Source organism: Tympanuchus pallidicinctus, unplaced genomic scaffold, assembly GCF_026119805.1.
Source record: "Tympanuchus pallidicinctus isolate F22 unplaced genomic scaffold, pur_lepc_1.0 scaffold11, whole genome shotgun sequence".
NCBI classification, from domain to species: Eukaryota; Metazoa; Chordata; class Aves; order Galliformes; family Phasianidae; genus Tympanuchus; species Tympanuchus pallidicinctus.
In genome coordinates this window covers 16989078-17013206 of record NW_026294627.1, presented here as the reverse complement: position 1 = coordinate 17013206, position 24129 = coordinate 16989078, and the positions used below count along the sequence as shown (strand labels likewise).

The 24129-nt window shown below is 42.6% G+C and overlaps 1 protein-coding gene across 5 annotated transcripts in view; it reads left to right on the top strand.

The window, feature by feature from the left end:
- ATP8A2 (ATPase phospholipid transporting 8A2) overlaps positions 1-23995 on the top strand; it is a 314861-nt gene extending 290866 nt beyond the window's left edge. For all 5 annotated transcript variants that reach the window (XM_052671190.1, XM_052671191.1, XM_052671189.1 and 2 more), the window contains 2 exons: positions 15350-15441; positions 22398-23995. In XM_052671190.1, the coding sequence (XP_052527150.1) occupies positions 15350-15441; positions 22398-22495 (190 nt within the window). In that variant the 3' untranslated portion in view covers positions 22496-23995. The remainder of the gene's footprint in view (positions 1-15349; positions 15442-22397) is intronic.
- Positions 23996-24129: the final 134 nt, after the last annotated feature.

Genomic DNA, 24129 nt, shown 5'->3' with positions numbered 1-24129 from the left:
TGCAGTTTTGAAGGCCCCTGGGTTCAGGGTTCTCAATTTCTCGTCATACCTCTCCCTTGTATCCACACCATATGGACTTGAACATATTGCTATTATTGAATCCTTCTTTGTAAGAGGAGAGTATGTGTTGGTATGTGTTGCGTGGGAACCTTTGTCTCTTCTGAAAGAAGCTAAAGAAAATCACACGGAGGCTTTTGCATCCAACAGTTTCATTTGCCATCACAGAATGTGGTTCTGCATCAGCTAGTCGGAAAAGCTCCCTGGGTTCAAAAACGTTTTAGAACTAACTCTTCTGTTCCCTAAACAATATGGCACCACATGACTTGCTAAGAAACGACACGATCATTAAACTGGATTTTAGCAAACCTTATAAACTAGCAAACTGAGTGGAATGGAGCTTTTAAAAGATTTTGTTCTTGTGGGGCAGGGTCATCCTTTGAGCCTTTGATGTCTATTCTGAGGTAAACTAATTGCCATATTGTAGCTGCTGCTAAGATGAGTGGGTAGTAGATTTTTCAGCTGAACTTGTGAGTTAATAAGCACTATTTTTAGGGAAAATTATCAGGGAGTGAGTTTACCAAGATTGTAGTAAACCAAAAAGCTTTAAAAAAAGTGCTTTGTGAACTACACTGTGTTTGTAAGATGGCCTTAGTGAGCGGAGTTTGCTTCTCAGAGGCCAAGACAAAGTAAACATAGTGTTGTTGATTAAAATCACTTCAAAATGCTTGGTATGCTCAGTTTTTATTGAGCCATTTTTCTGCCCTGACTTTTGGATTCTACAAAACACTGCATATAAATTGTGCTCACTTGGAAAAGTCACAAACTGCACATCAAATTGCTTAAAAAGAAAAAGCAAACTTTGCAACACTGGTCAACAGTGTTTTATGCCATGATTAAAATCTGCAAAAATGCCTGAAGTCAAGCATCAAATTAAAAATAGGTGTTGTTTTTAGTTGGCTGAGTAGTCACCTTAAAGTCAGTTGGAGTCAAAGTGGTACCAAAATCAGGTTAACCTCCCAGCCAAAACGCATGAAAGGTGTGACTCTGGGTTGTGAATTACTGCTCACAGACCAATTAGATGCCAAGCAAGTGGGATCCAGTTGTGCTGAGGACTGGCTGTTCCCAGGCATGCTGTTCTGATAGTAGGAGCCACATAGCTGCTGCTGTGGTTCCTATCAGTGCCTGGGACAAAGCTGCATTTGTGTCAGTGAGATGTTTGTGTTTTCCTGCCAGCGTTAAGTGCCAGTTATTGACAGCCACGGAGGGAAGTGAATCCACTTTTTGCAGGCAGAATCTGTGGGTTGTGAGGCAGGTTGACATAGTATTAATAGTGAGAAAGGTTGTTAGTGTTTAATCTGTTTATATGCGTGTGCATGTGTCTCCTAGAATTTGATGGGTTTCTTCTCTGTTTATACAGACAGTCCTGACTTGCTGTAAATTTAAAGACCATGTTGTATTTCACTCATATGCTCTATGTTTTCATAGCCTTTTATTTTACTGCATTCTTATTGCAAACTCTCTCATCTGCATTCCTCCTCCTCTGTATAGCTTCACTTCATTCTCGAAACGCTTGCATGGAGATGATGTAAGGAATCCCTACTGGCCTTCTCCCCTTCTCCCTCCCCCACTTCTTTCCATGCATTTGTTTGTTCTTCTTCCTAATTGCTCCCAGATTTTCTGGGTGGTCCATCTGTGAACTAGATAATGGTAGAGTGCCTCTGCCTGCTAGGAGCTGGTGTGCTGTGCTTGTGATGTGGCCTCCAGAGTGCTCTTCAGAGTTGTTCTGCCTTTTATCTCTTTTGTTTGTCTCCTGGCTCTTTCACACCTGCTTGAAATGGTGAGCTTGTCCAAAGGGAAGGGTGAGGGTGGGAAAGAGGCAGAGGGACCTTACTGCAGTTACAGCCTCTCTGGTTCATATTCTTTATTTTCTCTTAAGTGTCCTTGAAGCCAGTGGAAATGAGGAGATGCATGCACTTCTCTCCCCTGCTGCCCACAGCCCCATTGCTCTTAGGGTATTACTGGCAATGTGACACTGTGCAGAAAAGGAACGTAACCAGAGTCTCTTCATTTCTAGCACAAAATGGAGAGCTGTGTTAGAACTGCACGGGTCTACCAGTCACCTCTGAGTGCTGGTGTCAGCTCTTGGTTGGAAGTGTTCCTGAAAACACAGCCATTAGGTGTTGGTTTGTTCAGGCAGCTGTGAAAGATAAGCTTGCTGTCATCGGGTCTGGTTTCCTGTCTCATGTAGTAGATGCTATTTTTGTTCAGTGTTTTTTTTTTCACAAACAAAAAATATATATATAAAAATCACACCCAATTACAGATAAGGGGGATTTAGGGAGCTAATTGCTGTTATCATTAGATAGACTATAGGGGAAAAATGAAGTGCAAGATGTGGATCTTTAGGATTATTCTGTTAAACAAAAAGCAATTCACAAACCCCAGAAGGCAGTGAGACCATCTAGACGTACACAGCAGGGTGCCAGCAGTTTGCAGCAGCTCACTTGAATTTCTGTAAAGCATGAACAGGGTAGCACCTGGGTCTTCTCTGCAGTTTGGGTAGGAGCACCAGGAGATCTCATGTGCCTCTTGATACCTAAATATGCACATCCTGCTTTAGGTCTTCACCCTGGCAACCGTTCTTGCAAGAGACATTTTTCCTGGTTAATAAAAAGTGACTTCTAGTGCCAGTTAGATTTTCTAAATCTTAGTTCCTTCGAGCAGTGTCTGAAATTGAATTTGCTTTTATTGAGTTAAAACAAACAAACAAACAAAACAACAACAACAAAAAAACAGGCATATATTTTGTCTTTACCAATGATAAGTGAGAAAAGAAAATTGGAGGTGGGGGCTGGTTGATGATGGCTGGTGTGTGCAGGAAAGAGCACTGGCATGCAGAGTGATACAGCCTGGTCCCAAATACCTCAGAAAAAGCACTAGTGAGATTCTTGAAGGTGATACCAAGTATACAGTTGTGAGCCGTAAAGGGTTTTGTCTTCATTTTTTCTCTATATCTCATCTGGACATCTGAAACTTTTATTTTTCATGGAAGCTGGAATGATTACAAAATCAGATGATTCCAAGAGTTAGTGGATTTAATCAGGGGAAAATGCCACATCCGTGGAGGTGTTTGATGCCATATTGGATGGGGCCCTGGGCAACCTGATCTGGTGGTTGGCAGGTTTGCCCATGGCAGGGGGGTGGAACTGGATGATCTTTAAGGTCCTCTCTGACCTAAGCCATTCTGTAAATCTATGGAAATACTTGAAAACTGATGACCAGAAATAGCTTGAGAAGCAGAGATGGGAGCGTGCAGCAAGGAGTTAGCAAGGGATCCCATGGTGTGTTCACATTCCTGCTTGTGGAAGATGAGTGCCTGCTCTGGCGCTCCGCAGCCCGACACACAGTGGCTGGCATCCAGCCCGGCTGCAAGGTGAGCGAGCCTGGGTGTAGGAGGGGAAAGGGCTCCCTGGCACTCATATAACAAGGGGCAGGATTTAACACTAAATTTATGTGGATTCAGGGAGGTGAGAGGGGGCAGTCCGTGTGCCAAAGTAAACAGGGACATGTGGAGACACCTGCCCAGCAGAGCTAATCATGTTAACATGCGAAATTTACACACACGAAAAAAGTTTTTCTACAACTTTTGTATTCAAAAGTGGCATTGAGTTCAGCTGCAGCGATTTTTTGTATCTTGAGGTAAGTTTGCAAGTAAACCTTGCCTCGTTTAGGGCCAAGTCTTTAAGTCTTCACTTTTCGGTCCGTCTAACCTCTCGTTGAAGTCAGCAGGCATTCAGGTGGAGTAAAGCCTGATTAGTGACCAAAGCAAACTTTATTTTGGAAACCTGTGTCATTTCAGTGTTCCAACGGCCAACAAGGAGAGCTGTGCAGCATGCTCCTTGTGACAGTAGATTTTCTATTGTATAGTTCCCCTATCTGAAGCTCCCTTTGAAGGTAGCTTTTTGGTTGTTTTTCTGTTCTGTTTTGTAATTTTTTGGTGGCTGGGATGAGAACAGTATTTGATACTGAAGAATGATGCAGCTTTCACTGTTGAATTGCTTTACATGGACTTGAAGGGCCTGGGCTGTGTTGTAGAACAGTGCCTGCTCCACTGAAATATTGGGAAGAATTCTTTCAAATTATTAGGAAAACTGAAAGGCAGTGTCTTTTATTTAGCAAAGAGAAATTGAAGTGACTGCTGAAGAAGCAGACCCTACTTCATGTAGTGCATTATAGCTCTGTCTGCTTCCAGATGTGAGCTGATGAAAGTTGGCCACCTCTTCCTTTCATCTCCGTTTTGTAGAACAAGCGCTGGTTTTCCATGCGCTGAAAACTGCAGTGCTCCCCAGTCTCTTGCTGTCTGTCTTCAACGAGGAAACTCTGTGATGGAAATTCTCTTTCACTCCAGTGCTTTTCACCAAAGCCGCCTGTTGCTTCAGTGAAACGTGCACGACTGGTTCTCACCTCAAGAGCAAGCTGTCTAGTGACCTCAGCCTGGGTTTTATGGGGTGGGTGAGCACAGAGGCCTATCTTGTTTCCATAGCTGTGTGAGGAGGTGGGCAGTCGGGCGACACAGGTGCTCGTGGGAGGGCTCCTTTTGTCCCTGCGGAGGAGACCGAGGTGTGGGAAGCCTGGCAGGTCCTGTAGCTAAGCACATCCGAGGGCAGGGAGCCTCCCGCCAAGCAGGGCAGGAGCGGGAGTGCTAAAACAGACTTAATTTTCCACTTATAACAAACCCTGAATGAGCTTGAGCATCTGATCTCCTCATTCCTGAGGAAGAGGCGAGCATTTTCATTAATGTCACCAGAAGCAAGACTTGGGCTCGTTATATGTCAAAGCACTTTGTCTCTTTATTGATGCATTCCAAATTACAGCCGCTTGAATAGAGAGGCTGGTGGGCCCCTGTCCATCAGCAGGTACAACAAATCTTATTTAAAACAAACTCAGTCTTGTGTTTTTAACTGATTAAACAGCAGTGGGTGTTTGGAGCCAAATTCTGGTTCCACGAGTGCCTTGAGTTGGGTGCAGTGACTCAGGGTACTCAGGACCACAATCTGAGCCCATCATTCAAGCATAAAATAAGGTTAAAGAGAAGAGCTGTATTTTGGTTTTGAGGTCTGAGGCTTTTTATCAATTTTTCCAGATGTTTTTCACACCATTTCTGGGAAGGAAAGGCGAGATTTCCCCACCAGCATACACAACAAAGTGACTGGCATATTTACGATTTTTTCCTTGCAGCTTTACTAGTAAAAAGATATTAGACTCCTTTTACTAGCAAAACGCACATAAAATGATATCAGTGCTTTTTCTGTTAAATTCTTTGATTCCATATGGTAGACGTTCACGTATGGTAGGTGGAAAATGCTTAATTTTATTTTATGCTTGTCCCTTTGTCTCTCTCTCCTGTCCCATGTCAGTAAAGAATCACCACATCATTTCCTCATGTTAATACATACCGTTAATTTCTGGCATTTCTAACTCCTAGGCACTTGCAGATTACCAGGGTTGGTTCTGGCTTGAACTGGGCAGTGTAGATGTAGTGGGGCAGAGGAGGGAGGGAGCAGGAGAAGGAGAGATGTTCAAGCTGGTGGAGAGATGAAGGGGGAGCTGCCATGTTCTTGCTGACACAGGCAATCCATGTGCCCAGCTGCTCGCGCACACCAGTTGGAAATGATGTCACCCTTCTCCAGTGCAATTAATTATTTCACATATTGATTGTGCCTGTCACTGAACTTTGAGGGAGATGCAGTGCCACAAGTAAAGTTAAAACCTGGTGACCTGGAGAAGATTTAGATCTGTGATCACATCTGCTAGCAAAGTCAGAGTTGATGGAGTTACAGTATCAGTACAAAGGCCAAAATGAAGCTGTAAATTGAAAGGGAAGATTAGGAAAAAGGGAACATTACAAGATGAGGGTTAAAACTGATTAAGGGGCCAATCTCTCTGATGCCTAATCCGCAGTTACTGGGTTGGGCACCGGGGATCTCCACAGGAGGTGGAAGAAGAAATCTTCCCTCCAGGCTGCACAGCAGGAGAACCCCTTCGGAACAACTATTCCAGTGTAATGGCTTCAGCAGTCTCGCCCAGATCCTCCTGGCTGTCCCATCTATGAGGAGGGGCAAGACAGTGCATCTTCCCAACAAGAACACAAAAAACTGTACTGGGTACAAAATCCTTAGTGGACAGTTACAAAATACATAAAAGCTTGAAGAAAAGCAATTTGTTTTTTTTTTTTTGCAACTCAACCACTGTGCTTTGCTCTTAAAAAAAAAAAAAAAAGTTAAAAAGTAATGAGAGGAGAGCTTAGAGTTTTTGAACAGGAGTTATTTTAAGTTCATTCAAAATGTGGAGGTATACTTTACTGTAACCTTCTGTTGGGGATTTTTTTGTTCGCTTGTTTAAAAAACACCACACCTTTCTGTAGAGACCAAGCATGGAAAACTTCAACCCAACCACAGTGACTGCTTCTGACAAAATGAGTTACTAGGAAAAGAATGTTATAGTTGCAGCTGTATGGTCACCTTATCTGTGAGGATATGACTGAGCACCCACTAGAGTAAGTGCAAAGTGAGGCACTTAAGAACAAGAAGAAAGCAGCCCTGATACTGAGGGAGGTAGCTGAAAAGCAGCAAGTCATGCTTAGCCTTTTCTGTTTCTTGGAGGCTTAAACTGAGTCAATTCCCATATTTTGGAAAGAGTGAAGGCAAAATTGAGCAGCTTCAACTTTAAGTTAGTTGGCTTTGGGGCAGTTGACAGTGACACCCACCATGTTATGATGTGCATGAACACATGTAACGTTTGCAGTGCTTGCAAATGGAAGGCACTCTAGGCAGAGAGATCTCATTTATTAGACTTGCTGATTTTCAGAGAGCCATATGATGTTTATAGTGTCTGCTCTTAATGGTGCTTTTAAATGTACTTGGTAATACCACCTTCTGTACCAAGCAGTTCTCTTAGAAAAGTTTAGGAATAACAGCCTCAAAAACTAAGACCAGAAACCCCTGTCCAAGTGATTTCTGAAGTCAGAGAAGGACTTTTGTGCATTAAGACATCAGTAAAGACATTAATAGTGGCAGAAGAAAATGTAAGTCATTCTTGCTCATCACCCAGAGGAAAAGCTTTGTCCTGCTTTTAACCATACAGATTTCAGACCAATTTGAAGGAATTTTGTGGACTTGTAGTGAAGAATTTGGTCTCAGAACTCAGCATACTGCCCTGGTGTCACCCACAGTGCCAGCTGAAACCCATAATGTACCTTGGCCCCTGCTGCTGCAGGGTGGTTCTGAACTGGCACAAGGGGATGTGGCAATGTGGATGGACCCTTGTGCACAGAGCCTGCAGCTGGCTAGCTTCTGTGCTGAGTATCTTTCATGCAAACTTCTGAGGTGTGATGGGAGAGCTTCCAGGCCAGATCACAAGCTGTAACAATGGCATTTCTCCATTGGAAGAGAAATGAACTTGGGAAGCAGCTAGAGGAGAGCTGCTGCAGTAACAACACTTGGGGATGTCAGCCCATGGCAGGACATAATGCCTCCAGCTTTCTCGGGCAACCAGCTGCTTCTGAGCCCTTTGTTACTCCCTAGGGCCTGGTTGTATTGATGCAGAAGTCATCTGTGATTGGGAACCTCTTGCACATATCAGCCTGCAAATGGCACAGGCCATGCTTCCCTCTGCACTTCCCTCTGCACTGTGCTCAGCAGCCCCTTGGTCTTCTAGACATGGTCTGTTTCTTGTTGATGGCTAATGGAGTATTTACAGAAGAATGCAGCAGGGACTGGGATGTGGATGTCTTATTTCGGCTGCATCTTGAGCGATTAAACAGTGTGTAGATACTGACTCTACTAAGAAAATGCTGATTTTGGCTTTACTGTTTATAAGCTTCAGATGCTTCCTTGTGAAATGCTCTGGAGATTTCCTTTGATTACACTGCAGCTTCATTATCAGTAATGCCTGTTTGCCTTTTAAATTAAGACCTGCTATCCTGATTGACCTCATAGTAAAACATTCCTGCAATCCAATAATAGATAACCAAAAATAACATCTCCCCTTTGTGGACCAAAACAGAAAGCAGCAGAAGCCTATGGTTGCTACTTTGACTATTCTGTAGGAGGGTGATTTCATTTTGTGATCCCTCCATCCCATCCTCTGGTCTTTGGAGACATACTTGCTCAGACAACTGGTAAGGGTGAACCTTTCCCATGTGCAGCCCTTTCTCCCAAAGCTCTGATTGTTCTGGATACGTGAGTACACAGAGTTTTGTGAATCCTCAGCCATCAGTGGGATGCATTTGAGATTGTTTTGCATGCTTGTTCAATTTGGGGCTCATGGTCTGTAAGAATACTGGGTTTTTCCATTAGCCTTATGCCAAGTCAGCATTCATTGTCACAGAATCATAGAATCACAGAGTCATTAAGGCTGGAGAAGACCACTAGGATCATCTAGTTCAGCCATCAGCCCATCGCTACTATGCTCACTAGACATGTCTCTCAGTGCCACATCTCCATGTTTTTTGAACACTGCCTATCTCCAGTGTAACTACTCCTTTACATGAATTTGAGTTTGAACGGAGAGAAAACAAATTAAATCAAGGCCTGTGGCTGTGCTGGAGGAGCGTGCTCAGGCAGCAGGGAGAATGGAGCACAAAAGGAAGACAAACAGGTCTCCTCTGGCCAATTACAAACGTGTGGTCAGAGCCTCTGCCTAAAACTTGCTTTGTCCGCCAGAGCAGTGATGGACACTGGAAGTGTTTAAGCAGGGTTACAGCGCGCAAGAAGTGAGGAATGGAAGTAGGGAGAAGCAAATGCATCCTCAGGAACAATTGGTGTATTGTGGCAGGGAGGGATCTGTGTCAGGTTATGCTGATGTAAAATTAATCACACCTGAACCTCTGATTAACCTTTAGAAGAAACTTTAAGGAATCTGAGAACCAAGAGACTGAAATGAAAATCAACAATCTGCTTGTAAGTGGTTTGGTGATTATGACTGATCAAAGCTGAGCATGTCTGATTGTTTCAGACCTTTTTTCCTTCTCTTAATATTTTATGTTGATGCAACTTTCAGAGATGGAAGAATGTCAACAAAGAAACAGCAAGCTTTTGTGTAAGTCACTGTTTGGAACATCAATTTTAAAAATTGAGAGAAGAGTATTCGTCTCCCTCCTCAAAATCTAGGATGAAAGGGACAGAAACTTTTGATCTTTTAACTCTTTCAGCCACATGAGATGTTATGCAGAAATTTTCTTTTCCCCTTCCTCCCTGCTGTTGTAGCACAATTACAGTGAGTTGCAAGAATTATTTGCCACAGGAAATGAATGTAAGCAGCCAGGACTGCCTGGACAGCAAGATATTTAACAGAATGTGTGAGTGGGGGAAAAAAAGATGCTAAATGTGAGTTTATTGCTGAGTCATTTGAGAGTGCATGTGGGTAGGAGGAGCACTGTGGAGTGAAGAGCAGAATTTCAGCCTGAACTTTGTAGGGTTTTCTGATTTAAATGAAGACACGCAATGGTTTATCTGTTGCTAATGCCAAATCAATAGCATAGAACTGAAGAAATAGTGATAGAGCACCTCCAGACAGTAGGGCAAAGGGCCAGGGTCTTTCAGTACCTGTAGGGGTCCACAGGAAAGCTGAGGAGTGACTTATCATAAGGGCATATAGCGAGGATAGATTTGGACTAGATATTTTTTACTGTGAGGATGGTGAAGCACTGGAACAGATTGCCCAGTGAGGTTGTGGATGCTCCCTCCCTGGAGACATTCGGGGCCAGGCTGGATGGGGCTGTGAGCAACCTGATCTAGAGGGAAGTGTCCCTGCCTATAGCAGGAGGGTTGGAACCAGATGATCTTAAAGGCCCCTTCCAATCCAGACTGTTCTGTGGATCTATAGTCTCTAGCTATTTACACAACAGAAGAAGCATCCTGCTTGTCCTCTGGCCTTACCCATGAAGGTGAAAGTGGGTGTCTTGCACTGAATGGCTGTGCCTCTGCCACGGGCTCATTGGGTGCTGCTAAGGCAGAGAGGCAGCAGCTGGGATATGCTTTCTGTGTTATTTACATAGTTTTTAGCAGCCCTAGGAATGCTGCACTAATAACTCAATTCTGCCTTTAAGAAAGGCAGGAAACACAACCAGATCATTTCATATGTGTCTGTCTGACTTCTGAATAATCCATAAGGGCAGCAAGTAAAAACAAGAGCATCTTTGCCCATTTCTCGTGCCTGTGCTCTCCATCTCCATTAGCAAATCATAACAAAACACAAGCTCATTTCATAGCAGTTCAACTCATGTGAGACAAGGGGAGCCCTGAATTTTTTAAGCTCAACTGTGCATGTGTTTTCTCAGGGAAGATCCAATTTTAAGAGACACCTGCATCCACTTTAACCTTCCCTTTTTTGTGAGCCCTGCTTTGCCACCAGCCAATTAGTGAACCGGGGAGGACATTCTGGGTCAAGCTATACCAAGTACCGCAAATCCTCATTAACGCTAATTAGTCCTCAGTAGGTTAATTGGTGGTGAAGCTCATCTTTTTTTAATTACTTGAGCAAATGAGCCAGCAGGACGTTGTGGTCAGCTTTGAATTATTCTGTTTGTTTTGGTGTTCCTCATTTGAATGTGTAAAGCCAGATGTTTGCTGCCTGGATTTAGGAGCTGTTTGCTCTTGTGAAGAGCAAGAAGGGAACACACAGAAATAAAATGAAGATCTCTTTTAACATCTTTGAGCAGTTCAGATGCAAAAATGGAAGAGTTATTTCGTTCATGGAATGGAAAAATTAAATAATGTTTTTCGTTTATCTTTTATTTTGTCATATTAATGTTAATGAATTTGTATAATGTTGTTAGCATAGACTTTCAGGCAGACTGAAGTAATCTCATCCCATTTAGGAAGCCATTGCAAAGGTATTTCTTGTGCATGGTATTTTTTTATTGTTGATAGCAACTGAGTCTAGTTTTCTATGACATGAATAATTACTTTTTTCAGTTGTTTTTTCAAAGTAACTCTCTGAATTGGGCTTTTTTTTTTTTTTTTTTTTTTTTTTTTTGCTTGTTTTTGTTCTGAGCAACTATTGATTTGTTTAGTTCAAAGCATTCTGTCTGTGTGCTGTCCTTCGTGTAATTACAGATAGATGAAGCTTCTCCCTTACCCTCCTGAGGTCACTAACCAACCAAGTAAAGCATATTTCACTGTCACTTTCCGGGTCATTGACTCCCATCAGGATGTCTGGGTTTGTGATTTCTTTCACTCTGACACCTTTTTTAGGTCCTGAGTATAAACACAAGCATATCTAGTATTCACCATATGATCTCACGTTCTCTTTTTTACCCTTTTACTGTGATGCATCTGAAGATGCCATCCTTAGACTCTGGTGGGAGGGTTTCTTTACTGGCTCTCTGTGTCTGGAAAGTAGATTTAACACTTACGATCATCACAACTAATACTCAGGATTGATTTACAAGCAGTACATTTGTGGGTAAGGACTAATATGTCTGGGAGTCTGAGGCCATCACTAGTTTTGCACTGTAGTGAGGGGAGACCAATGAGAAGTCTTTATTTTTTGTTATCTGCTAGTAGCAGAAGAAAACCTGAAAGCAAGGACTGAGTTGGTATCAGTGCAGATCTTGGTGTCGTTAAGTAGTCCATTCAACTTCACTTTCCTTTCACGCTTTCTATTGGAAGATCTAATACCTTTTAATAAATCATACTCATCAATTTCAGAAGAGTTGTATTGCGTTTACTTCTGATGTTAGGAATTCATTTTATATTGCTTGATAGGTCTCAACATGCAGTATATTTAGTCATGACTTCCAATTAGAGCATAGTTGTTCAACCTTTTGGCTTGCCTGGGCTGTAGTGAGTGAAGAGGGCCAGGATTGTCTTGGGCCATATATACGTTGGTCACTCCAAAAATAATGCTTCCTATTAATTTCCATGGAATGGGTAGAAAAACACAATAAGACCATTTGATTGTGCAAATTTTCAACTAGGAAACATTATTTTTCCACATTGTCACCACCACAAACTATTCATTTTTACCAGGAATGATCAAGAGCCTAAGTGGCATGCTCTTAAAAGTCTGCAGCAGAGCTGACCCACTGTCACTGTTGTCACCACTGAAATGCACCACCCGCCACCTCGCTGTGCTCACGTCCACTTTTCTGTCTCCATCAAAGTTCAGCAAGTGTTGATGAATGTCACTGGGTGCCATTTTTTCTGTGAAGAGGAACTCAGTGTTTCATATGCACTTCCATATCAGATGCCATTCTGTCAAACTGCCCCTCTGCTGCCATCTGTCACATAGCAACAACATGTAATGGGATATTGGTGGGAAGGTTCAGCCTCTTCTGCCATGCCACCAACATCCACCTCTGACACTGTGGGCCAACAGAATAGCATAGGAGGCATTACTTTCAGCAAAGCCCTCTTTAAATATATACTACAGTTAATGTGTATAAAGTAACAAAACTTAATTGTTAATTTTTTTATTAAAACATATAAAAAAGAGAGCAATAAAACCATAAAACTGCTGGGATATGTGATTTTGTTTTTGTGAAACTAACTCATCAGTCGGATTCAATGGCAGTAGTTGCAATTTGTAATAAGTTCTCGAGGTGTTTGTCAGAGATTTTTAATGAAATTTTACTCTTCCTGTACTTCATCCTTCAATGTAGTTGTTCCCAAGTGTATGCAATGCCAAAAAGCGATGACACAAGTAAATCGTGACTGTGATGTGAGGAAAAATATCTCTCTGATAAGAAGACATAAAAGTTTGGTAAAGAGATGATCAGGTTTTGGATTGCAACTCTCTTTACATTCCAGTTGAAAATTCACAGGTAGTGTATTTATGTTAACTGAAAATAGAGTTGCAAATAAACCAAAAAACGGATGATTTTTTGTGGCAGTCTTGAAACATATTCTCAAATTCCTTTATCAAAGCAGAAAGCACAATGGCTGCATGTTTTTTGCCGTTCCCAGGACTGTGTTTAACTAATGTATCAAAATCCATAAACTTACCTGCCATCACTTTTAAGCAGTCCATCCAGAAGTGGCCTCTGGTCTCTTGCTGAGATGGGTATGGAGAAGATGGGCAGGTGTCCCTCTTCTCTCAGTCACAGACCACCACTAGGTTCAGATTGTTTGCTGCACATACGGTCTGTGCGCTCCTGAGTGAGCTGGCAGTCCTCTGCTGAGCCCCACATTGCTGGGTAGTGCACACACCAGCAGTGGTGGTTTCTGGAGGCTGTCAACCTCTTTAGCTTAAGTTTGGAAAATGTCATGTCTCACTGTATACCTGCCATCCTCTTCTGTGATGACTCTTTGTAGTATGCTTTCTGTTCTGCTGCATGCCTACAGCATTTGGGTTTTTCTTTGTATACTTGGTTTTCTTTCAGTCAGCCAGTCTTTTTTCTAAGTTGGATCTTCCAAGCTCTTCAGAAGTTTCCATACTGCATCTCTATTTTTAGTGGAAAACTGTAATTCTCTCTTTGAATGCATGCAGATCTCATGATTCAAGTGAGCTCTTACAGGCTTTTTGATGCTCTCAGTTAGTGTCTTTAGTTTTGCTTCCAACTCCTATTGAAGGAAAATGCTACCAAGGAAATAAAACTGGCTGCAGACAGGAAAAGCTGCCTAGTGTATCTGTTGCAGGCTTGATTCTGCTGTGACCAGTGAAGGAGGAAAAGAGACCAATCATCTGAAAATGTTGACAGTTCATAAAGATTTTATGGGAAAGGTCCAAAGGGTTTCTTAACCTGGCTGGCTGGACTCACAGATCACAGGGAAAAAAAAGTAAAAAGAAAAAAAGGAGGATTCCTCCCTTTCTTTCATGGGCATCTTGTTACTCACTAAACGGGCTGTGCGTCTGGATATTAACCTAATGGAATATTAAGTGCAATATAAGCCTGCATGGCTGGGTTACACATTATAGACGTATCGGAGATTCTTTGCTTACTTTCTTGTTTGAAGTTAGCAAATTGCTTCAGTGAAAGGGAGTTGTTTGTTTAAAGCTGTTGTGAGCTTGTTGGCAGCAGCAGCTGTGCTTGCTGGGATTTCCATTTCATATACCAAATATATGTGAACTTGTAATCTAACCCAAGAAAGATACCAGTGTTTGCCTTTCAAATGTGTATCCACATTTATGGCATAACCAGTGGAATTACTTGTGAATGAGGACATGAAAGAACAAGCAAGACTGGAAATGGAAGCAGGCAGCATTAACGTGATGTGAATGGAACAAAGGCACTGCAAGGAGCTGCAATGTAGGCATCTGCAATGTTGCCATCTCAGTGTTAGGAACAAGTATGAGACAGGGAAAAAAGCAATTCCATCTTACAGGAACATTCATAGAATCATCATAGAATCATAGAATGGCCTGGGTTGAAAAACACCATAACGATCATCTAGTTTCAACCCCCCTGCTATCAGCAGGGTTGCCAGCCGTTAGACCAGGCTGCCCAGAGCCATAGCTTTCAACTGAAGTAGGTTGTAATATGTATTTCTTAATCATCTCATATACAACAGTTCTTGGACGCCTCAGTACAACAAGATTTCTACACCTACGCTGTCTTCTGTTGCACTTTATGCCACTTGCTTATGTAGATAAGTGCTCTGAAATGTCTGGATGTTAGCCATAGTCTATTCTTGACATACAGTTCTTGATGTCTGTAAAACTTAAGAGTGGATAGCGGAGCTAATGATATGCATGTGTATGTTAAATCCAGTTAGTTTTTTCTTTCAACTGCTTGAAATACGTATTTTTCACCTTCAGCTTGTGTTTTTACTGTTGGTAAGTTCAGTCTTCTAATACGAGCTGTGTAAAGCAAAGGGGACTCTTGAAAGTTTTTTTCTCCAGGATTGGAGATGAAAATCTTTAGAACTCAACAGTGGTGCTGCTTTCAGTTATTTCAGGCACTTTTGCAGGTGTGATAGAGACCTCTTGCCATGTGCTAAGCTGCAACGTGTTGCTCCTTCTCTCTATGGCAGTTGGTGGGTGCCATCCTTTGTGTATGTAATACTAGAAAGAGATCTCCTTTGAGATGCTCCATACCACTTGATGTTGGATATTTGATATGGCTTGTAACAGTTTGTAGATGTGTTACATTCAGAAATCACAATGACTGTGATATTAGGGATGGATGAATTAAATGTAATCCTTAAAAAGTGGCCTTAGAAAGGAAGAGTTTCCATTATTAGGGAATATTATGGGTATTGTGCAGTTTAAAGGAAAGGTTTATTTTTTTTCATGCTGCCACCATCTCAAATACTGACAAAGCCAAAGCTGACAAGTACTTTAAGTACAGCTGACATTTATCTTAAAATTACCTGGTTACTCACTGATTTTTTTTTCCTTCCCTCAGCGTGAACGAACGTGATCATTTGTTAAAAAGGCTTGGCAGGAAAACTCCTCCGAGCCTTTTCCGTGCTCATTCTGTCCAGCAAAGTGTATCACGTAAGTAATGGTTTGTGTATACTTGTGTGTTGCACTGCAGTCAGTCCCAGAGGAGTGAAACGAAAGGTGATTACTTTTTAATTAAATTGTAGGTAGAGATAATCTAGTGCAGAAGCTGAGCTGCCAACCAGGAGATGTACATTTGGAAGTGGAATTAGTGTATTTGGCCCTAGGCAAGCAGAGCTCAAATGTGCATAATTCCCTAGGATTCAATCAACGGGCCCAGATGACAGAATCCCAACATGCAGATTCTCTAAACGTAAAATCCTGATAGTCTCAAGAATTCTGTGAAATCAAAAACTCAGCAGGATAAAATAAATGTTGTGATAGAGCCTGGCTTAAATAGAAACAGCTTCTTTATTCATAAAGTCTTATTAGTTGTGGTTAGCTGAGAATACAGTGATACTGCAGGATGCCGACTGGGAGATATGTATGTCTGATGAGGAAAGCTGTGGCAAGCAGAGCTGCATTGCTCCTCTCCCTCTTCATCCTCTCTAGGGAGGAGAGTTGACCTCACACCTCCTCAGTGATGCTATTTGGAATAAATTGCATTTCTTGCCGGTGTTGAAGTCATCCATTTATTCATCTTCCTGGAGGAACACATGACAGGCCTCTATCTGCCAGACCTGGGTTTTTTTTGCTCATCTTACTAAGGAAATAACCCCCTGCATGCAGCACCACTGCTCTGAGGGCAAGGGGCAGGCAGTGGGATTTGGGTTTTCTATCACTGTTGCAATGAGAAGTTAGATCATTGACTGCTCAAGAAAGCTAACTGGAATCTCACTTGTTGACTGTGCTATTTTCTGTGGCAGAAATGTGGTTCATGTCATGGCGGCAAGGCTGGGATTTGAGAACTTAGATGCTTGAGGTATCCTTGTTTTCCACAGGAAATTTGATCAGAATGGGTGGGACACTGATGAATCTGCTTGTCCTTTACAAAGCAGCTGTAAAGATGTTGCTTTCAATGGGATATAGGGTCTTTAGTTATCAATCTCATTGCTCCTGGCAAAGGAGATCGATGCGCCAAGCAGCCCTGTGGACCACGTGTTCTTTGCAGCATCTAATCTTGTGAGTCAGGGAGGCAGGGATGCTGACTGCAGCTCTGCTGTGGGCACACAAACATGTTCTGTGAGGGAATTCCAAGGAGGATGACTGGCAGAAGGAATTGGTGAAATGCATTAAAAAATTACTGTCAAGGAAGTCTGCTGTAGACACCACAGTGCACAAAGGAGATACACCGGTAGCGAATGGTCAGACTTGATATATGCTTTTAGTTTGGTGGTGCACATATCAGTATAAGCGAATTGCTATTGGGAAAGAAAAATGAGACATTGACATAAACTCTAAGTTCAATAACTATCTGAAGTGCTAAATGAGTCAGTGCAGTCAGGACAAATTGCAGTCAGCGATCTGTTTCACGTGAATATAAATTTCATGGTGAAGCTGTTAGGTTTCTCAGACTCTTTCTACATCATAGCCACTATTCTTTAAAATTTCCATCATCTCTTGTCAAATGTATTTTCAAATGTTGCATAGCTGCTGCATGTACAAGGGCATGTGAAATTCGGAGAACATATGTGCTGTTTTCACAACCCTGAGTTGTATAACTGTTTACTAAATGCTGGAAATCTTCAAAGCAAAGAATTGATGAATAGGGCAGTCGCCTTGACTTGCTGGGCCAATATCTTAAATCACACTACGTGCACTGTGTTTGAAGTCTTGAACTGTTTGTGTGTTATTGCCAGGCTCCAAGTTCTCAGCCTGTAAAGGGCACTTCTTCCAAAAATCTCTTGTGTGACTTCAGCTCAGAATCTGACACTTGCATATAAAACATGAAAATGGTTTGTTTAGTTAGAGCTGACAAAGGCTTAAGCAAATCAACTGCTTTGGTCCCAGTGAGGAAGAAAAATGAGGTTAGACTTCCTAGAACAAATGGTAAAGATGCAGTACTGGTTTGAGATTGAACTTCTGACAAAAAATGTTTCCAACTTTTTGGTGTGGAAGCGATGCCTATATAAATGTGTTTCAATCATATGCAGATAAGTGCCAGAAAAATAGTGCAAGGCGTTTCAAGGCTACTTCTGGTCGTCAGCAGTGGCGGGGAAAGATGACAGAGCACAAGCCTGCACAGCCCTATGGTGGGTGGGAAAGAGAAGCTTGCGCAGTGTGTCTCATAGCTTTCCGTTGGTGAGCCATCCCCTTTCCTAAAGCATTAGCAAAGCAAGCCAAGTCTCCATTGCAGTTGCTGTCTTTTCTTTTTTAGCTCTGACTTTGTGGAATTAGCAGCTCCTTTAGACAAGCTCTCTGGACACCAAAGACAGTTCTTGAGTCCCCTGTCTTCCTTGCACGACTGGCCTCTGCCACCTGTCCCCAGAGCCTCACCATCAGGACAGGTGGTGCTGTCCCATTTGCTCAGGTGCCTTCATCTTTGGCTGTCTCTAAGGAATGCCCAATACAATCTCTCCAGTGCAGATTCACTCTCGTAATTCAGAGTATCCTGTCAGTGTTCAGTTGTCATTTGTCTCTGCATGCTCTTACAAACAGAGCAGAATCCCCCTATTAAGCACTGCTCTGGCAGAACTCCTCTTTAAATGCAGAGTGCCGTGCTTGAATGAGGATTAACGTGCTTGGCCCAGATTTCCTATGTTTGCAAAGAAAATCCCTCTTCCTTCAATGGTATATGGTTATTGCATAGAGTAAATGTGAACACAGGGCGCATGGTTTGCACCTTATTAATCAGTGGGAAAAAAACACCTGTCAGCTGAGGTTAGTTTCACAGCATGGGGGCTGACGAATAATAAATAATAATAATGTGTTCATGCTGAGGACTCTAATCTTACCATTTATTTTCCACTAGCAGACACCTTCTTCCTTTCACTTCACTCCTGGCGCATTTTGATTTGAAACACAACAGGGTAGCTACTTCAGAAGCTTTTAAAACTCTGTTTCCTACTATCTTACATGTGTTGGAAATATAGTATGTCTCTTTTTTTTTTTTACAAGGCAGCAACGTATTTGTTGACTGTTGAGTAATGTGACTATATTTTAAAATCATCTTAAGGAAAAGCAGTGGGAATAATTAGTTTAGAATTGATGCCGAGGCATCTGGCTCTGTATGTTACATGCACATACCCATAAGTTAGTATCTGGGAAAACAGAGATGGGACCATTTGTCAGGAATTCCTCTTGGGTCTTTCAGAGAACACTGGCGTGGTTTATCAGCAGGGAAATAATGATTTCTGTAAGCATCAGTCAGAATGCAGAAGATTTAAAGCAGCTCTTGCTTTCACAGAAGAGGGTTCCCTGAGAAGTCAAAGCTGAGTTTGCATTTACAAATTGGGCAGTTTAATTGGGAGGTGTGAATTGTAACATCTTATTAAGTCTCCTTGCAGAACAGTGTTTGGCCTGAGAGAGAATTTGGCCAAGCAATACTCTAACATTGATTTTCGTTTTGTGATGGAGATTTTGGTAGACATGGCACTTTTTAAAGGGTTGTTTTTTGTGGGTTTTTTTACAGTTCTTTTCCCTTTTAGCGGATTTGAATCTGGGTGTTTTTCTCCCAAGACAAACAATATGATGGCACAAGGCATCTTACATTGCAGGCTATGCTGAACTGCACACTGCTGTGTGTATGAAATAGTGAAATGCTCAGGAAGGAAAGATTTCTGGGAGGCTCCCAGCCAGAACCTGTGTTTGTTCAACAAACCCAGCAGTTCAGGTGTATCAGATGAGCACAAGGAGCAATGAGCCTCTAAAATAAATCTCTGAAGAATGTAAAACTGCACAGTCTTTCAGTGAGCAGATTTTCAAGCCGTCACAGAGTAGTAGGGTCAGAAGGGACCTCTGGAGATCATGTAGTCCAGCACCCTGCTCTCTGATCCCATCTCGGAAGCTATTGCACATGAGTGAGCTGCTGAGATGGAGCAGTGTGCTCTGCACATTCGGGATGTGTGCAGAGAGGGTTTCTCTCATCCAGCATTGCACAGACCAGAATGGTCATTGCAGGAAACAGAAAATGATTCTGTTAAATTAGAAACCTGATTGGAGACTGGATTCCGATCTACTAATAGAATATCAAAGCCTTAAAAGAAAAAAAGCAAAACACCAGAACTCTTTTAAAATTCATTAGGTTGCCTGATAGTATCGGGTACCAATGAAACCTTAGATTTGATGAGAATGTATGTGAATCTCTGCTTGACAAATGAGCCACGCTGACGGAGATTTAGAACTGCTCCTTCCCTCTGTTAGCAGAAGGTCTCTGAGGACAAAGGTTCTTCCTTCTGCAGCAGCCATGAGTGGCTGTGGCCACAGAGCCCCTAAGAAGCCGCTCCATCCTGGGGCTGGAACAATGGGAGCCTTGTTCTGCAGCAGGCTCCTAGGTGTGGTTTTAAAGCCAGGGTTCGGGGAAAAGTTCAAACTTCCGAAGTGTTCCCTAGTAACTGGCTGGTGGAAACTCATTGTTTTTGGATGGGGTCTGAAAGCAGTGGAATTGGAGAGTGGAAACAGAGAATGTGAATGGGACGTGAGTGTTCACAGCATTCTCATTGGGCACAGACAGCTGCCTGAGCAGCTTGAAGCTCAAGCTTAATCATCATACAAATTAAAAGTATGGTGTGAAATGATCTTGTTGTATAGAGATCTATGGTAAAGGCTTTAAATATAGTGTCGAATGTTTTCACTGAACAGGGGCAAGGTGCAAGTACTTTCCCCTGACAAATGCACAAAAACCTCGTTGCTGATATTTTGGATTGGATTAAGAACACGAGGACGTAGGAATGCCACTGGTATTCTTAACCAGTGCTCATCTCAATCCAGCAAAAATTTGTTGGCTAAGGTGTTTTCTGCTGGTGTGTGTTAAATGTCTTTGTCTGACTGCATTTTGCTTTGGCTTTGCAGAGTGTTTGTTCTGCCTAGCTGTTCTGTAGCTCTGGAAATAAGCAGGTAATGGAAAAATACCTAAGTCTGACAGACTGCACGCAGTTGTGCAGCAGGCAGTGTTTTCTACAGTAGTTACAGCCGTTGAATCTACTGAATCTACTGGTCCTACTGGTAAGACATATGGCACAGCCATCTCAATGCACACCAAGTTTTGGAGCACAGCTGCCAGGCTGTTAGGACTTAACCTTGAAGTCTTTGACCAAACTGACTTTCCATCGATAATTTTGCCAAAAAAGCTAACGGGAGGCTGGTCCTTCACATGGAATAATCCCACCAGAGCTATTTATGCAGGTGTGAATCCACCTTTTTTTAAATGAAGGCCTGTTTTGTAAATATTTCCTTTGCAGTTATACAGGATGCACGTAGTTTTTCCAAAAGAGTTGTATTTCATGAATATACTTTGTGAACCTCCAGCTAGAGACAGGAAAGCCCAAGCTGTACCCCTGTAGCTGTATGTATATTGGCATGGAATGCTCAGGGAAAATGAATAGGGATGCCAGGATCAGTCACATAATGAAATTGAAGTTCTTACAGTGTTACAATCACTCCAAGTGGGAAATGTGATTGCTTTTAGTTCTGGATGATGTATTTCTGCTTGAACCTCCTCCGTCTGCTAACAAAAGTTTCCTGCTGTGCTTGTGGTTCAGGTCAGTTAATCTTCAGCTATTGTGCTCTTCTGCTAAGGTAGGGCACGTTCTGCCTTCTGAAGTCGCATCTCCAGCAAAGTCCCTGTTAGGCATCAGAGGTGATGCTGACCCCCTTTCTGTGAGGGGAGAAGACCATCCCAAATAACTAAACAAGACTCTCTTCCCAGCAAGGTCTCCTTCATATCCTGCTTCAGCCTTTTCTCTCTTGGTACATGATCCAGAGGGAATACGGCTTGAGCCTGTTAAGGGAGGACTCCTGAAATACATCTCTGGGTAGCACTTGGCAAATCTGTCCTCCCTTACCTGGTGCTGCATCTCTCATCCAGGGGCGGCTCTGAGGTAGGATTTCAGCGTTTGTGAGCTCCCACTTCCAGGACTGTGGTATCATTCCTAGGTTCTCCTAGGCAGAATTCACACCTGCTCACTCTTGACTATTTTGTTACTACAAAGCCTTATCAGGCTCTGTGTAGCCTGTGACATTTTCTCTGTATTTTGAAACAATGCAAATCTTTTCCATTCTGACTATTCATTCTCTCACAGTGAAATATCCTTTCTCTGTGTCACAGAGAATATTGTGCTTTGCTCTGTTCAGAATTTTCTGTAAATTCATGTCTGATTTTAACATTGTTTTGAGTTTCACTGTCTTGGTCCATTAGTTGTTGTGATGGTTTTATCAGTCGTGGTGTTTTGCAGATGATGTCAGAAAAGTCACTTGTGTTGTCCACAGTGCTTTAAAAGAAACCAGACGTGTAGTTCTTCTCATCTGAGAAGGAGAGGGAGTCTAGGGAGACTAAAGGACTATGTTAGCTCACAGAATTAACTTGTGCAGAACAGAGACCTCCATAATAAGTTGAAGTTTCTTTTCTTCAAGATTTGGGTGACTAGCCAATTGCTCAGTGCAATTTGTCAGGTGACACCTGGGAACTTGTTAAAAAATAAAAGAATTCCTGAATGGACTTAGGAAGATGTGACTCAGATCCAGCTGTGGTGTAGACATTTCTGTGTTCCTCCAGGCAGACCGCAGATACCAAGCAGACGATAGTGTCAACCAAAAATGCAAATCTCCACCTGCCTGTTCAGTCTATAAAGAAGCTCTGCTACCGTGGGAGTCAAGCTGGTGTCCAAAATTTATGCAAAGTTTGTTAGCTGGGTCAGCTCAGAGGGAAACGTTGACCATGTACACTAATGTGGCCTTTGAGAGAGCAGTAAGACAGAGCTGGCAGGCATCCATGTGGGCGCAGCTATAGATGACAGAAGTGCAGCATAGAAATGAGGATCATTCCTGTCTGTGTTGTAATTTCAGCTATGCCTAAAACTGTTTGGGTTTTGAGCTGAACTCCTGTCATTTTTCTTCTTCCTTTGCTTTTTCAGATGGCTATGCGTTTTCTCAAGAAGAACACGGCGTTGTTTCCCAGTCACAAGTTGTTCGATCCTATGACACAACCAAAAGGAGAACAGAAATAGAATAAATGGTTCTTTGCTTGATGGGTGGTGGGAATAATGGGATTTGGATCAATGCATCCACTCTTAACACATTCTTGACTAGGGTCGGCAGCAGCAGCCAAAACACCAGAGAACTCATTTCTGTGGCCTTAGCCAACACGTTTCTGTATTCTCCCTGCAAACCTTGAGTAGTACGTATTGTGGGGGGAAACCATTGTTCGACTTCAGTCGCAAAGCTCTGCCTAAAGTTTTGTTTATGTTGTTATGAAGCATTTGACTGTGCTATGTGAGGTGTGAAATTAAAAGCAATGTTTTACCACTGTTTAAAGCATCAGCATAAGGTTGTTCTGGGAGAAAAGCTGAAAATTTATGTTCCATGAGAAATCAGCCTTTGCTTAATTGGAACAGGGTGCTGAGATTTCCTGTTTTCTTACATACAGACCAGGAGCACACGGCTGCATGTAGACTTTATTCCCTCCAGCATTCACTGATTACTAGATTTGACTGAAATATTTAACAGACAATTTGGCATAAAAATTTTGATTGCAGTGGAAACACAATCTGTAGCTAAAAATGCTTATTTGCCTTCTTATAACAGGATATCACAATAGCAATGAATTATATAGAGTACTTCTTGCCCTCTTACAGGATTTATTAGGGCTCTATCCTAGCTTTCTGAAAACAGATCAGTAGCTTGCTTGCACAGCCAGGCTGTGGGAGTTGGAGAGCTTGCCAGGCAGCTGCGTGGAGCGCATGGCATTCTCACAAAAAGGAACTCACATAGGTAACTCTGCAGGTTATATTTCGATGTGCACTTCAGATTTAGCCTGGGATTTCCCTCCATTATCCCATTCCCATTTTAACAATAGAATGAACCAGTAGGAACAGAGAGGTAGAAGCTTTTCACATCCGTAGACAGAAGAGCGTGTGCACCTTGTGCTGTGATCCTACAGAGGCGTTCCTCCGGCCAGGTGCGAGGGGAGGGCTGGGGGAAGTTAGGAAAGGTTAACATGCATGTGAGTGCATGTGCACACAGAGCTGCTGGTTGTGGAGGGAAGACCTGCTGCTTGTTTGTGCGGCCAGAGCGGGCCCTTCTCTAGAGCAGATCCATCCGCAGGCTGCCCGCCCCTGCATGGCAAGCCCTGGGAAGAACGCTGCCTTCACTGACTCTGTGAGAGGGGCAAGCGTGCTGCTGCATACATTGGCACTATGGAAAAAGAGGGAAAACTGGGGCATAATTTAAAGCTGAAAGAGCTCTTAGAAAGCTTATGCTGTCCTCCAGACAAGTTCTATTAATTTTCAGTCGCCAAGCCACGTTTCTGAATAGCATAAAGTAAATACTGCTGTGTTCTAGTCAGGTTTTGTGGTTAATGTATATACTACATCTGTGCGTTTGAGAAGTTGGCGCTGTTTCTTGCCCTATTGACCGTCATCCAGAACTTTTGTTGATTTAAATATATCCGAAAGCAATTTGAATATGAATATTTATGCTTAGCAAAGAAAAAAAAAAACAAAACAAACAAAAACCAGCCTGACTCACTGGCTTCATCTCACTGACAGGCTGTGAGTGAATGCCGGCGCTGCAGCGGCAGGCTGGTTCCCAGTGCCACCTCAGGGGCCCGAGTCCCCTCCCATGTTACAAAGAAGGTTTGGCTCCTGT